General features: G+C 40.3%; 2 protein-coding genes and 2 long non-coding RNA genes across 5 annotated transcripts in view; 3 read left to right on the top strand and 1 right to left on the bottom strand.

Moving 5' to 3' along the window:
* Positions 1-62: 62 nt before the first annotated feature.
* On the top strand, positions 63-2552 carry Fs(2)ltopp43 (female sterile (2) ltoPP43). Its single transcript, XM_071701497.1, has 3 exons — positions 63-559; positions 1307-1591; positions 1927-2552. The coding sequence occupies exons 1-3, from the start codon at positions 407-409 to the stop codon at positions 2359-2361; spliced, it is 873 nt and encodes a 290-aa protein (XP_071557598.1). The 5' UTR covers positions 63-406; the 3' UTR covers positions 2362-2552.
* Positions 2553-2971: 419 nt separating this feature from the next.
* Ush (Zinc finger protein ush) overlaps positions 2972-11859 on the bottom strand; it is a 175207-nt gene continuing 166319 nt past the window's right edge. For both annotated transcript variants that reach the window (XM_071701495.1, XM_071701494.1), the window contains exons 3-9: positions 11175-11535; positions 9927-10473; positions 9191-9450; positions 8710-9106; positions 8184-8442; positions 7664-7897; positions 2972-7425 (exon numbers count right to left, since the gene is read on the bottom strand). In XM_071701495.1, the coding sequence (XP_071557596.1) occupies positions 6982-7425; positions 7664-7897; positions 8184-8442; positions 8710-9106; positions 9191-9450; positions 9927-10473; positions 11175-11535 (2502 nt within the window). In that variant the 3' untranslated portion in view covers positions 2972-6981. The remainder of the gene's footprint in view (positions 7426-7663; positions 7898-8183; positions 8443-8709; positions 9107-9190; positions 9451-9926; positions 10474-11174; positions 11536-11859) is intronic.
* Positions 7328-9989, top strand: LOC139769955 (uncharacterized). The gene is made up of 3 exons (XR_011717652.1): positions 7328-7465; positions 7600-7868; positions 9896-9989. It is a non-coding gene; the product is annotated as an uncharacterized lncRNA (long non-coding RNA).
* Positions 10381-11754, top strand: LOC139769956 (uncharacterized). The gene is made up of 2 exons (XR_011717653.1): positions 10381-10515; positions 11080-11754. It is a non-coding gene; the product is annotated as an uncharacterized lncRNA (long non-coding RNA).

Here is an 11859-nt window from a genome sequence, read left to right as displayed (position 1 = left end):
TTTTTTTGCACTGTGAGCACCTCGCCTCACGTGGAAAGTTATAGCGTTTTTCACTGGCAGAACTGGTGCGCACTCAGTGCACATTAAAGCCGTTGTACACTGATTTAATCTCTAATATTTAAAGTAAAATGCAAATATTTCGACTGATAAAATACCCAGTACATATTTTGCCAAATAGTGCAATAAAGAATATTGACGATTTCATGATTTAACCCGTTTATATTAAACATACACTTTACGTTGGTTTGTGTACGACGGCTTTAATGTGCACTGAATGCGCACCAGCTCTGCCAGTGAAAAACGCTATTAGTGTCGCTTAGCATCGATACATAAGGATTTAAACTGCGTCGCACCTTGATTAACGTATTTGGATTACTGTGGCTTGATATTATATTTCGCGTTGAAAATGGCCACAATTTTACGTGTAAAACGTAAAAATACCGACGTTCCACTGGACACGCTGGTGATCGCGTGCAAACGTCCGAAAACTGAGGTCTCGCGTTCGGATACCCTAACTTTGGAGACTGTCGCTCAGTTTGCCGGCACACTCACAGATCCGGTGAGAATCTAATGATTTTTATCCTCATTAACACAATTAACTGCGACCCAAGACCCAACGATCGCAAATTTTCTCCCGTAGACGTATGTACTCCACTGGGAAAGAATAGGTTATCTTTTAGGTTAGGATAGTTGTAAGTTAATTGTGAGCAGGTAAAAAAAATAGAATGAGGTCTATTCAAGGTTTAATAGGTTTAATAAATTAAAAATCGAAGGAAATAAAATGGACTAATGAACTGAGCTAGTTATTGGTGTCAGTTATGTATTATAATTTAAATAACAATGAACGAAGGGTCTGTTTTCTATTGCTAAACTGGCTGCACTAGTTCAGAGTTTATCTCTTTTACTCCACATTGGAAGGAATTCAGCAACAGAAAACAGACCCTAGGTTATCTTCAGTGATTCGACAATCAAGAACAATAGTAATCATAACAATAAGTCGTTAGAATCATAAAGTATGAGCGCAAGTTGGAATTTGTTGCAACGCTTAAAAATTCCAAGTTACAAATTATTGAAATAGTACAGCAGTTTGTGTACTTAACCATTGCAGCAAGTTCCAACTTGTGTTCATACTTTATAATTCTAACAACTTATTGTTATAATATAGTTAAATTGTGAAGTAAAGAATTAGTAAAATAAGGATAAATTCTTAATCATATTATTTTAATATGTTATATATGTTATAATATTATTATAAACCGTATGAATAAGAAACTAATAAAAATTGAATGTTGAATATATTTTTCAGACTGAGGACGTCACGAAGCATGTGGCCAAAATTCTACCTAAAATAAAAGCAGAAAATTACCAAGCCGGTGTCAAAAGGCCATTCGACTATGATTATCCTGCAAATGTTTCTGGAAAGATACCCAAATGGACAGACGAGGACTCAACGACAGAAAGATACAAAGTTATCGATTGCCAGCATTCTCTGGATACGTCAAACGAGGAAGAGCTTAAGGATAAGTGGGTGACGCTCGTAGAAGTGGAGGATTGCTGGAGTATTTCCCGTCTAACAAGTCACACTGAAGCAGTAAGTTATGTAACAATCAATTTTTTTTTGCATAAAAGAAACTCGCTCTCTGACGTGTACAATATATATGCTGTAGTAAAGAATTAGCTTCATATATTAAAAATGTATCGAGTATGGCAGAGATAAATAAGGAATTATGGAAAAATGAAGTAGCCTTTCAAACAGAGAGTTAGAAAATAAAAATAGACAATTTTTTACAATGTATGCGCATGTGCGAAATAAATTTAAAAGTAGGAATACTTGAAGTAAAATGTGAAATATTTAAAATATTTGAAGTGAAATGTGTGTATGTAGGTATATAAAACATATAAACAAATCTAAACGGTATGTTTCAGGATATTGCAGATTATGTGTATGATATATATTATGCGCAAACCTCTGACGACGTATTTGACATGTTTGACAGCAATAATATACTTGTGAAGCGGCCAGAATACGACTCAGACGTGGGTGTTGAAGACGAAGATAATTCCTCAGATTCCAATGCAGAATCACATTGGAAAAATGATTATCCTGATACGGATCCAGATCGTTCATCTCGCGATGATGATTCTGACGATAATTTCGACATATATAACGACGATCACAAGTTATACTATTCTACACAGCATGGATTCAGCTATGGAAGAAGACAGGAATTGGAGAGTCACTCCGACAGTGATTTGTCAAATACTGAAAGCAACTCCTCAGATAATGAAGAAAGATTGTCGAATGAAAAAATATCAGATATCGAAGAAATATCAGATAATGAAGGGGTGAAAGATATATAAATACATTGTCAATAAATTATAAAAACGCGTGATTATAGTATGATGTACATACCAATTCTTGACAATCAGAATGGAAGAGAAACTTAATATTTAACATCGCTAAGATGTATCTTCGCATATTTTCGGATAATTTGTATATATAAAACACTTTGTTGAATATATAATAATGTAATAAACATTCCTTTAGCATATATTTTAGTTTCTTTAATCTTCGAGTTTCTCTTTGTAAAAAAAAGTGAGTTATAAATGGCATAAAGTTTTATTTGTATATATTTGTCTATATATATTATTTATTACAGACTTCTCGCATGTAAAATCCGTCTATCAAAATAAAAATGGCAAAAGAAGTAAGCCTAGAGACGAGAGGATCGATCACGTAAAATCAAATGAAAAAAATCCAATCTCCAATGGTTTTACGGACCAAAAAGTTGAGTAAAGAAATGATTGTGAATGCAACTATAAAAGTTAAAAAAAGACTACGAGGGCGATTTCGACTAGTTTCACGAAAAGATCCGCGTGCGTTTGCTTCCAGGAGAAGATTAAGCGATCGATCCCCCGGAAGGATGTTGCGGGATGTGCCTGTGTTGTTGAAGAAAGAATTTACTTGTCGTCGTGGATATGGCATGTAATGATATACACCAGATTTATAGCGTATTATAACAAGTTGGAAGTACCAGTTGCGTGGATTTATAAATTTTCTTCGTCGTACATACAAGCACGCACACGCGCACATACACACACACACACACACACACACAATTTCGGTCCGCGATTAACAACGTAACGTTTAACAAAAGGTGTCTTCGCGGATCGAAGAAAATTACCTCGAAATCGTCTATAATTATCGGGAACGAGGAGGGGGGAGGAGAGGGAGGAGGGAATAAATCCGGTCGATGTGACGAGATTACTTGTCTCTTGCAGGAGATTCTTCTCGCGATTTCACGCCTCGAAGTCTCTCTCACGCCGTGGAATTCGCCGCGCGGACAACGGTCGGCATGTTTCTTATGTTTTTTATTCTTTTTAATTAATTAACGAGCTCGTCGTATGATATGAGTAGTACATTGCGTATACACGTAACACTGGCCTTAATTCTAATTTATATTACATGCACACGCGCCCTGCGACGAGGGGGGGATGCTCGCTCCGCTTCGCGAGCACGTACGATGATTTTGATTTAGGGTGCACGGGGTGCCGAGTGCGCCGATAAAAATCCAAATATTAACGCCGATAAGCGAAGACGTTTGGAGATCGTCGTCCTTTCTGTCGCAAAATTGCATTTGTTGCAACATATATACGAGACATCCCAATAGAAGTTTCCTAAATATCTCTACGAAATTTTAAGTCTTCGATGAATTTAAGGAGTCGAGCTTTCCTTAATCATTTATTTAAATAGAAACATTACATTTATGAATATTAAATTATCTTTGTCATTAAAAATAGATTTTTTCCGATTGAGCTTCAGCAGCTTAAAAAATTAACAAAATCTTGCACGATTCCTGATTCGATCTATAAAGTTTAATTTGTGTTATCGAAGTATTTAATATTAAAAGTATAAAGAATATTAAATTTAATATATTAAATTTTTCCGTCTTTTTCTCTTAGCTCTTTTCTTCTTTTTAAACGCCGTGATAAATAAATACAATAGCTAGCAAGGAAATTTTTTTTGCCATGAATTCTTTCGTTTTTATGATATACTCTGATAAATGCACTTTAAATTCTCTCAATGGATATTTATCGACGCATTCACGTTATTATTCGCAAACGCGGGCGCAATTTTCGCGGACATGCGTAACCATTTTTTATTTATATATATAATATATATATTAAATGTCATACATTGCGCAACGTAACTTAGCAGATTCACAAGCTGAGATTGGTATCATTCATCAGGATCGTTTACTACCGCTCCGTAATACTCTACTCGCCTACTGTACAACATTTTACACTCATCGTATTCGTTCGTTAAGGTAATGTCGATTATTAACGCTACGAGATTATTGGAGAGTCATGAGATTGCACAGCAACGCCCGAATCGATCGATCGTGTTGGCGTCGAGCCCAGTCGTTTTTTTTTCTTTCTCCACTTTATTCTTCGCCGATTTTTATATGTACAGGACGACGGCGGCGTCTCGCCGATTCCTTCCGGCACTCTCAAAAATTGTCCCTCAAGAACGTCGAAACGACGCGACGCGACGATCGCCAAAAAAGATCGCTTGCAATCAGAGCCACGTATGTATAAAATGCTGGGTATATATTTTTCACTTTTTAGATATAACTTAATTTATGTCGAAAGGCCTTTTTATTTGTGAAACATTCTCGAACTGATTCTCGAATTTTCAATTAAGAGACAAAATAAAGAATAAACGATAAAGAAAAAAGAAGTAGAACGTAATAGAAAATAGATATGTAAATATATTATATTACAAATTAATTTAGATAATTAGAAATATACAATACTAACTTATCGCGAAAGAATTAAGCTTCTTTCTTAAATTAATTTAGATTTTATTTTGTTATCATGTTATATGTAGATTTAATAATATGTCTAACTGTGTGTCATGACTCTGTTTGCAACCCTTTCCTGCAAGCTCGTCCATTCACGCACGCGTAAAATAATTCCTAATTATACAATGTTTTATATATACATATATATATATTACAATTATATATTATATTTCGGAAAACACTTGGAAATATTTGAAAATATTTTATAGTGCAATTCGAAATGATATAATACAATTATAATAAATATATATGTATGTATATATGAGTGTATCATATATTTACACATAGATACCTTCGGCTTATAAGTACAAACGATTCCCTGGGTCAACAAAAATCACACAACGTAATTAAAATATTCAACTAAGAAGTCCGATAATCGCTTATTATATTATGTATAAACTGGCAACAATAAACAGTCCCCGCTTTTAGAGTCGGTCATCGCGTCTCCAACACGTCTCGTCCTTTTCTTTCTCTTCCAAAGGAACCTCCCTAACAAAATGTGACGTTCACGGAAGTGGGGTGCTAAATAGTTAGTCAATGTTAGAGCACTTGTCGAGCAAAAGATCCAGGTTCGATTCCTGCTTACAATCTTATATTATACGATACTAAAGATTTGGGCAGGAAAATATTTCACAACTATTCGGTGCAGTGATATTTCGACTATTTTCATCTATATTTGTTAATGGTGCTCGACCATTTAGCAAATATGTAATTCATGTGAGGAATTCTTTTCGGAATTGCGTACATAATCTGGCGCTAGCTTTACGAACATCGCAGCTCGCATACGGATCGATTTTGTAATTCGCTTAATTGCTAATTATCCCGTAATAAAATTAGCGAGTATTGTATTGTAAGATAAATCATCGATCACAAAATTCTAATATGATAAATTATTTCTCGGAAATGAGCAAAGATTGTAGTTTGTTCTCAATTTCACTTAGTCAGCTGATTTAACGCAAATTAAAAAATTTACTGACGAAACATTTTAAAATATTGGATATAACTCGATATAACTTATAAAATTTAAAATAGAATACAACCCTCTATCTATGCCTTCCTTCGATCGGTCTGTAATGTTGTACATTTGTATATTTTCTCTCGTCAAACTCAACAAATTTAAGTCGTTTTAGTTCGACCCAACTGGCCAAATTAATATATTATTCATATGTTGCACCGTGAGTCCTAACTGTGTAAAAAGTATCGATAGTAGTTTTCGTCGGTTCGAGTCGATAATAATTGCTATGCAAGAACAATGCTAATTCGCTGTCTGATATCTTGGGCAAGTAAGGCTGTTTTTCGCACCATTCTCTCAACATTTGAATAACTGCCTTTCAATTCAGGATTCTTCTTCAGTTCCTCCTCGAACGATACTAGTTTTATCGAAGCCATCGATACTAGTTTTATCCAGCCACTTTGAATTTAAACTCCTTTACCGTACGCAAACAATTTTCAATCTTAGAACGCTTGACACGAGATTTTATCAAAGATCGTCAGCTCCCGTACGAACGAGCCGACGATTCAAAGTCTTCTGTAGAACTTCTGAAGACTTTGAATCGTCGGCTCGTTCGTACGGGAGCTGACGATCGAAAACTACTATCGATACTTTTTACACAGTTAGGACTCACGGTGCAATATATGAATAATATATTAATTTGGCCAGTTGGGTCGAACTAAAACGATTTTTGTTTTGAATTATTTACTGGCGACGGAAGTTACTGTTTTGTTCTCAACAAATTTGTTGGAACTTTACGCAGCAACGGACCTCAGGTCTAATTAAAAAAAAGGACTATAAATATTTCCAGGATATTAAATTAATTTGATCAAATAATAAGAATGTAATGTATTCTACATCACTAGCAAAACTGCTTCTTTCGCAAAAATATTATTCGTATTTTTTGAAAAAATTTTGCGATAATTATTCAAAATACAGGGTCTCTCCTTCTTTATTTGGTCAAATTAATTCTCGAAGCACGAATATATAGAAAAATCTCAGAAATTATTGCCGAATTATCACTTCCGCTTATTTCGAAGTAAATCCTAAAAAAGAAACATGAGGAGGTCCTCCGAGAAGGGGGACGAACGGCGGAGAAGTCATTGTCCGCAGAACTTCGGAGATTTAAAGCACCGACGCCTCGGTCCTGCCGGTCGGCGGCGTCGTCGGATGGCCGCTGGCGTTGTTGTTGTTATTGTTGTTATTATTGTTATTGTTATTGCTCGCCTCGCCGGCGTGACTCGAGCAATAGAACTTCTTGTGGGCGATGAAGGTGCTTAGGTAATTGAAGCTGATGTCACAGGAGCGGCAGTAGCGCGGCCCGCTCTTGCTGGGGTCCAGGCTCTCGTCCGGCGGCGGCGTGTCCTCGCGTTCTTGCTTTACCTTGCCAGCGACCACCGGCGTCAACGGCGGCGGCGGCGGCGGTGGCGGCTGCGGGCTCTTCCTTATCTCCGTCTTGCCGTTCACCTGGATCTCAACAGGGATCTCTTCCGGTGTCGTGGTAGCCACGGGTTCTGGCGTCGACAGCGTCGCCTCGTCGTCCAGCACGCACGTTATATAATTCTCCTCCTGTGACAAAGAACGTTTCATAAGATTCTCTCAGTTAAAGGTGCGTCCTAAATATTTCCTAAAAGAAAGAAAGACTTAATTCTGATTTACTTCTTTCGAAGACATATATTTAGTATATTTATTCAATATTTTACAAAAAGGCAATATTAAAATTTAGTTTGTATTTACACTTAGAAAGAGTTAAGCAGTTAACAAAGAATGCGACATAAGGCTGAAAAACAGGAAGAGAGAGACCAACCTGTAGATCAGTGCCGCGCTTGTCGAAGTGCATCCTAATGTGGGTCCTCATGCCGCGCAGAGTGTTGCCCTTGTAACGACAGATCGTGCAACGGAAGGCCTTGACGCCCTGATGGGAGTCCATGTGACGCTGAGCGGCGCCGGCCGTGGGACTGACGGCACCGCAGACCGGGCATCGCCAGCCACCAGTCGTACCGCTGGTGCAGGTATGACTGCTGCCAGGTTCTATCATCGCCTGCGACAAGCCATTATATCTCATTAAATCCTTCTCGTCATTGCCTTCGGGCAATCGGGATCATCGATCTTAACAAAGATGAAACGGGGTCTGTTTAAAAAAAGTCGAGACCTCTAAAGAGATATCTTAGGCTTCAACGTTGCGATTGTGTCTAATGATATTTCTAAATTTCGACATTCTTCTTTCATAGCGCCTTTTAAACATCCTAAAAAAATTTCAGATATTCTTCAAGCAACTTGTAATATTTAGTTTCTTTCTTCTCACTGTTTACTTTATTAGATTTTACCTTGCACTTAGAACACCGCGTATGATGCTCCTGGGGTTCGGGCCTCTTGGGACAGTAGAACGCCTGATGGGCGACCAGATTGTCTATGGAAGCGAACTTGATGCCGCACGCGGCGCAGATGAGCTGGACCAGGGGCGGCGAGGGCGTGCCGGGAGGCGGCGGACTGTTGCTCACCGTTGTCTCCCTCGCCTGGCAGTAGTGCTTCTTATGAGCGACGAAGTTCTCGTGTCGGCAGAATACGATGTTGCATTCCTTGCACCTTGAAAGGCCAAACGATATATATTCCATAATTCCAAGAAAAGCTAATCTCATAAGATCTCAAAAATCAAGGAAAATTCTTTAAAGTTCGTGATTGAAGAACAAACAAAAAGGGTTCTGAAGATCCAAAGTGAAGAGTTTAAAGACTCACAAGTTTCAAGGATCAAAAATTTATACATGTAGAAAGCATATATAGAGATTTAAAAGCTTCCGGATTCAGACTTCCGGAGACTCAATCTGAATCTTCAGAAGAAAACCGGTTGCTTACCTGGAGACACCCTGCTTGACGAGCACCCCGGGAACGGGGGGCGGCGGCAGTTCAGCGAGTCTCAGGGCGAGTTCCGTGGGCGGGGGTGGCGCGACGGCGGCGGTCTGGGCCGGACCGATGGACCTCGTTCTGGGGCTACCGCTGCCTCTGGACCTGGGACTGCCCGGAGGCGGCGGCAGGGACGACGGTGCCGGCGACATTCGGTTCTCCTTTTCGTCCTGGTGCACCGGCGACCTGCGTACGCTGAGATCGAGGGGCGCCGAGGCGGACGGCGACGTGGACGCCGCCGCGACCACCGGCGTCGAGGGCTTGTTCGCCGCCCTCAGGACGGCCGGCGGCTCCACCACGGCGTTCTGGGCCGTGGAGGCGAGGCCCCTCGTCATTGGCTGAAGGGAACCTGAAAACGCAACATCGTGTTCCAGAGAGATTGTCATTTATTAACATCTAACATCTAGAAGAAAGGGTTGAAAAATACTGATACCGTTTGGCAAAAGGAAGCATGCTGTGTCAGGGGCCGGAAGTGCCGGCGCGGCGAGGACGCTCGCGCCGCGGAACAACGAGTAGGGCACGATGAGAATGGGGTTAGTGGGTAGCGCCAGGCACGGCTGCGGCGGTGGCGAGTCACCAGGACTCGAGCTGGTCGGCGGTGACGCCTTCACCGAGGATGCCGACGTCGCCGTCGGCGTCGGCAACGTATCCTTCACCACGTGCCTTGTGCTGCAATAATGCGTTTTGTGTGCCCTGAAATAGATTAAATTGCAATTGAGGAAACATCTGTAATCTTTATACATACGAACGTAAATTATTAATAACTAATAATATTATAAATTGCTATAGTTTTTACAACAGTTAAAAAAGTTTACACAACTTATTTTGAATTAAATTAGATTGACTTTTAGATTGATATTTATTTTTAAGAGAATCTACAGCTTCGAAGATTTTTAGGATCCAAAAATTCTGATTTATTACGCGAATCTAAGTTTCGATAATTCGAGAATCTCAAGAATTCATAAATTCCTAAAATTTCAAAGATCAGAAAGAGTCTCCACTTTATTTTAGAAATTATTCTCGCAATTTAATCTATAGTTGTGGTAAATTTTTTAAATAATGGCAGACTATTCTTTTAAATTTATACATTATTTCATTTTTGCGTCTATGATTTCAAATAGAATTCTTCTCATTATAGTTTTCTTCATTCTATTCTTCCGTCCACCCACCGATACGTCTTCAAGGAGCTGAATCGAATGTCGCAGTTCCTGCAGTATCTCTCGGCCTCCTCGTTCAAGGAACCGTTGGACGCGGTGGTCTGACCGGCCGCGGCCGAGTTGCTCGTCGAGGAGTTCGGGTTCGCCACGTTCGCCACCATCGCCACCGCCGCCGCTGCCGCCGCCGCCGCCACCGACGACGACGACGGTATCGTCGGCGGCGCCGGCGAGGCCGCGTGCATCCGCATGTGACGATTCAGGGACACCTTCTTGTCGGCGCTGTAGGAGCAGTGCGGGCACGCGTATGCCTTCCGCACTTCGAACTTGCCGCCGGGCTTGCTGCCGCCGCCGTCGTCGTCCTCGTCGTTCGCCGCGTCCTCGTCCGCGCGGGGCCGATGGGCGCAGTAGAAGGTGCGATGGGCCTCGAGGGTGCTCGCCGAGCTGAACCGGATGCCGCACGGCGGGCAGATCAGGGCGGTCGGCGGCGGCCTGGCCGGCTCCACCGTGATTGTCTCCTTGCCGTCGGTCGGCAGGACGAACAGGCGACCTGATGCAATCGCTGAAGAAATCAATTCAATCAGGACCCTGGCGATAAGTTCATGTGAGCTTGTACTTATTTATTATTTCTTATTCTATATAATTAATTCTCTCGTAAATCTTTAAAGGTACCGGTTCCTCCAGATCCCGATGGAGGAGTCTATCCATCTACTATTACATCAGTTTCAAAAGTTCTAATTCAAATTCCCCAAAAGATTCCCTTTCAAGAAAATTTTTAAAATACATTTGTCAATATTTATATTTAGTAATCTGTAATTATCCCGTAAATCACATCATCGTTGCCGTTACCACAAGTTCACTATTATTTTTCGTTATTTTCGGTGTGAATTATAGTAGCTCTCAATGTTACACTATTATTATAGCTCTAACATGCATTCATAAACCACATACATGTTTTATCACTATAATCTGTGATTTGTGTACATATAGTAAAAAATATAGTAAGATATCGTACTATAAATATGATGAAAATGACTATAATTGAAAGATCTTGGTATAAAGTTATTTTTACTAATGTTATAGCAGTAATAATTATAAAAAGAAGAACCCAAGCATAATTATTTTACTATGCAATTATAGTCGCAAATACCAAACACTTTTCTTTCAGTGTGGGACTCGGGCTGAAAATTCCGTTCGTCTACAGCTTTCTAACTGTTTCACGCGTTTCTGAATGAAAGCGTCGTCGTACTAGGTCCTACTTACCGTTCTGCAGTCCAGCCGGAAGCGGCGGCGTTGGATTCGGCGGCGACGTATTCTCCGGCTTCACGGTAAGGGCGGCGACGGCGGCGGGTCGCAGAGCGGGATCCGTCGCCAGACTAGTATTGAGTCTCAGTCTTGGTGCTACCTCGTCGTCGAGTCGTATCCTCTTGGTCTCCCCCGAGTCCTCCGAGTCCCTGCGGCAGACGGCGTCCCGCCTCTTGACGACGGTGGACGACAACGAGGACGACGGCCTCGGGTGGCAATCGTCCTCCTTGGCCTGCTGCTCTTCATCGATATCCTTGGGACTCGACTCCCGCGTCCGCACGCTCCTGGACGGCGCATGGCGGTCTCTTATGCCTCTAGCCTGCGTGTATTTTTTAAATAAAAAATTGAATTCTAAATGTAAAATCTCAAAGTTGCGTTTAAAAAAATCTTATTGGAAAAATTCCAGAATGAGTTTAAAAAGATTGGTAGTTGGAAAATCGACGGGTTAATCGGAGAATTAAGTATTTGAAATTATTATTAATGCTACCAGCCCGGGCCTTAAATGGCAATTTCTCTAATTATAATTAATTGTACATTGCAGCGTGTCTTGTTTCACTTATTATTAAAATATAACTGGTTACATTAAAGAAATCTTCAATTAATCAAATGACTTTAGTTTTTCTTAGCATTGATATCAATTTTC

Source organism: Temnothorax nylanderi, unplaced genomic scaffold (genome assembly GCF_030848795.1).
Source record: "Temnothorax nylanderi isolate EJ_2023f unplaced genomic scaffold, tnyl_v1.0 TNYL_tig0026_pilon, whole genome shotgun sequence".
NCBI classification, from domain to species: Eukaryota; Metazoa; Arthropoda; class Insecta; order Hymenoptera; family Formicidae; genus Temnothorax; species Temnothorax nylanderi.
Note: the sequence above shows the minus strand (reverse complement) of the source record. Positions and strands in the feature narration are given on the sequence as shown.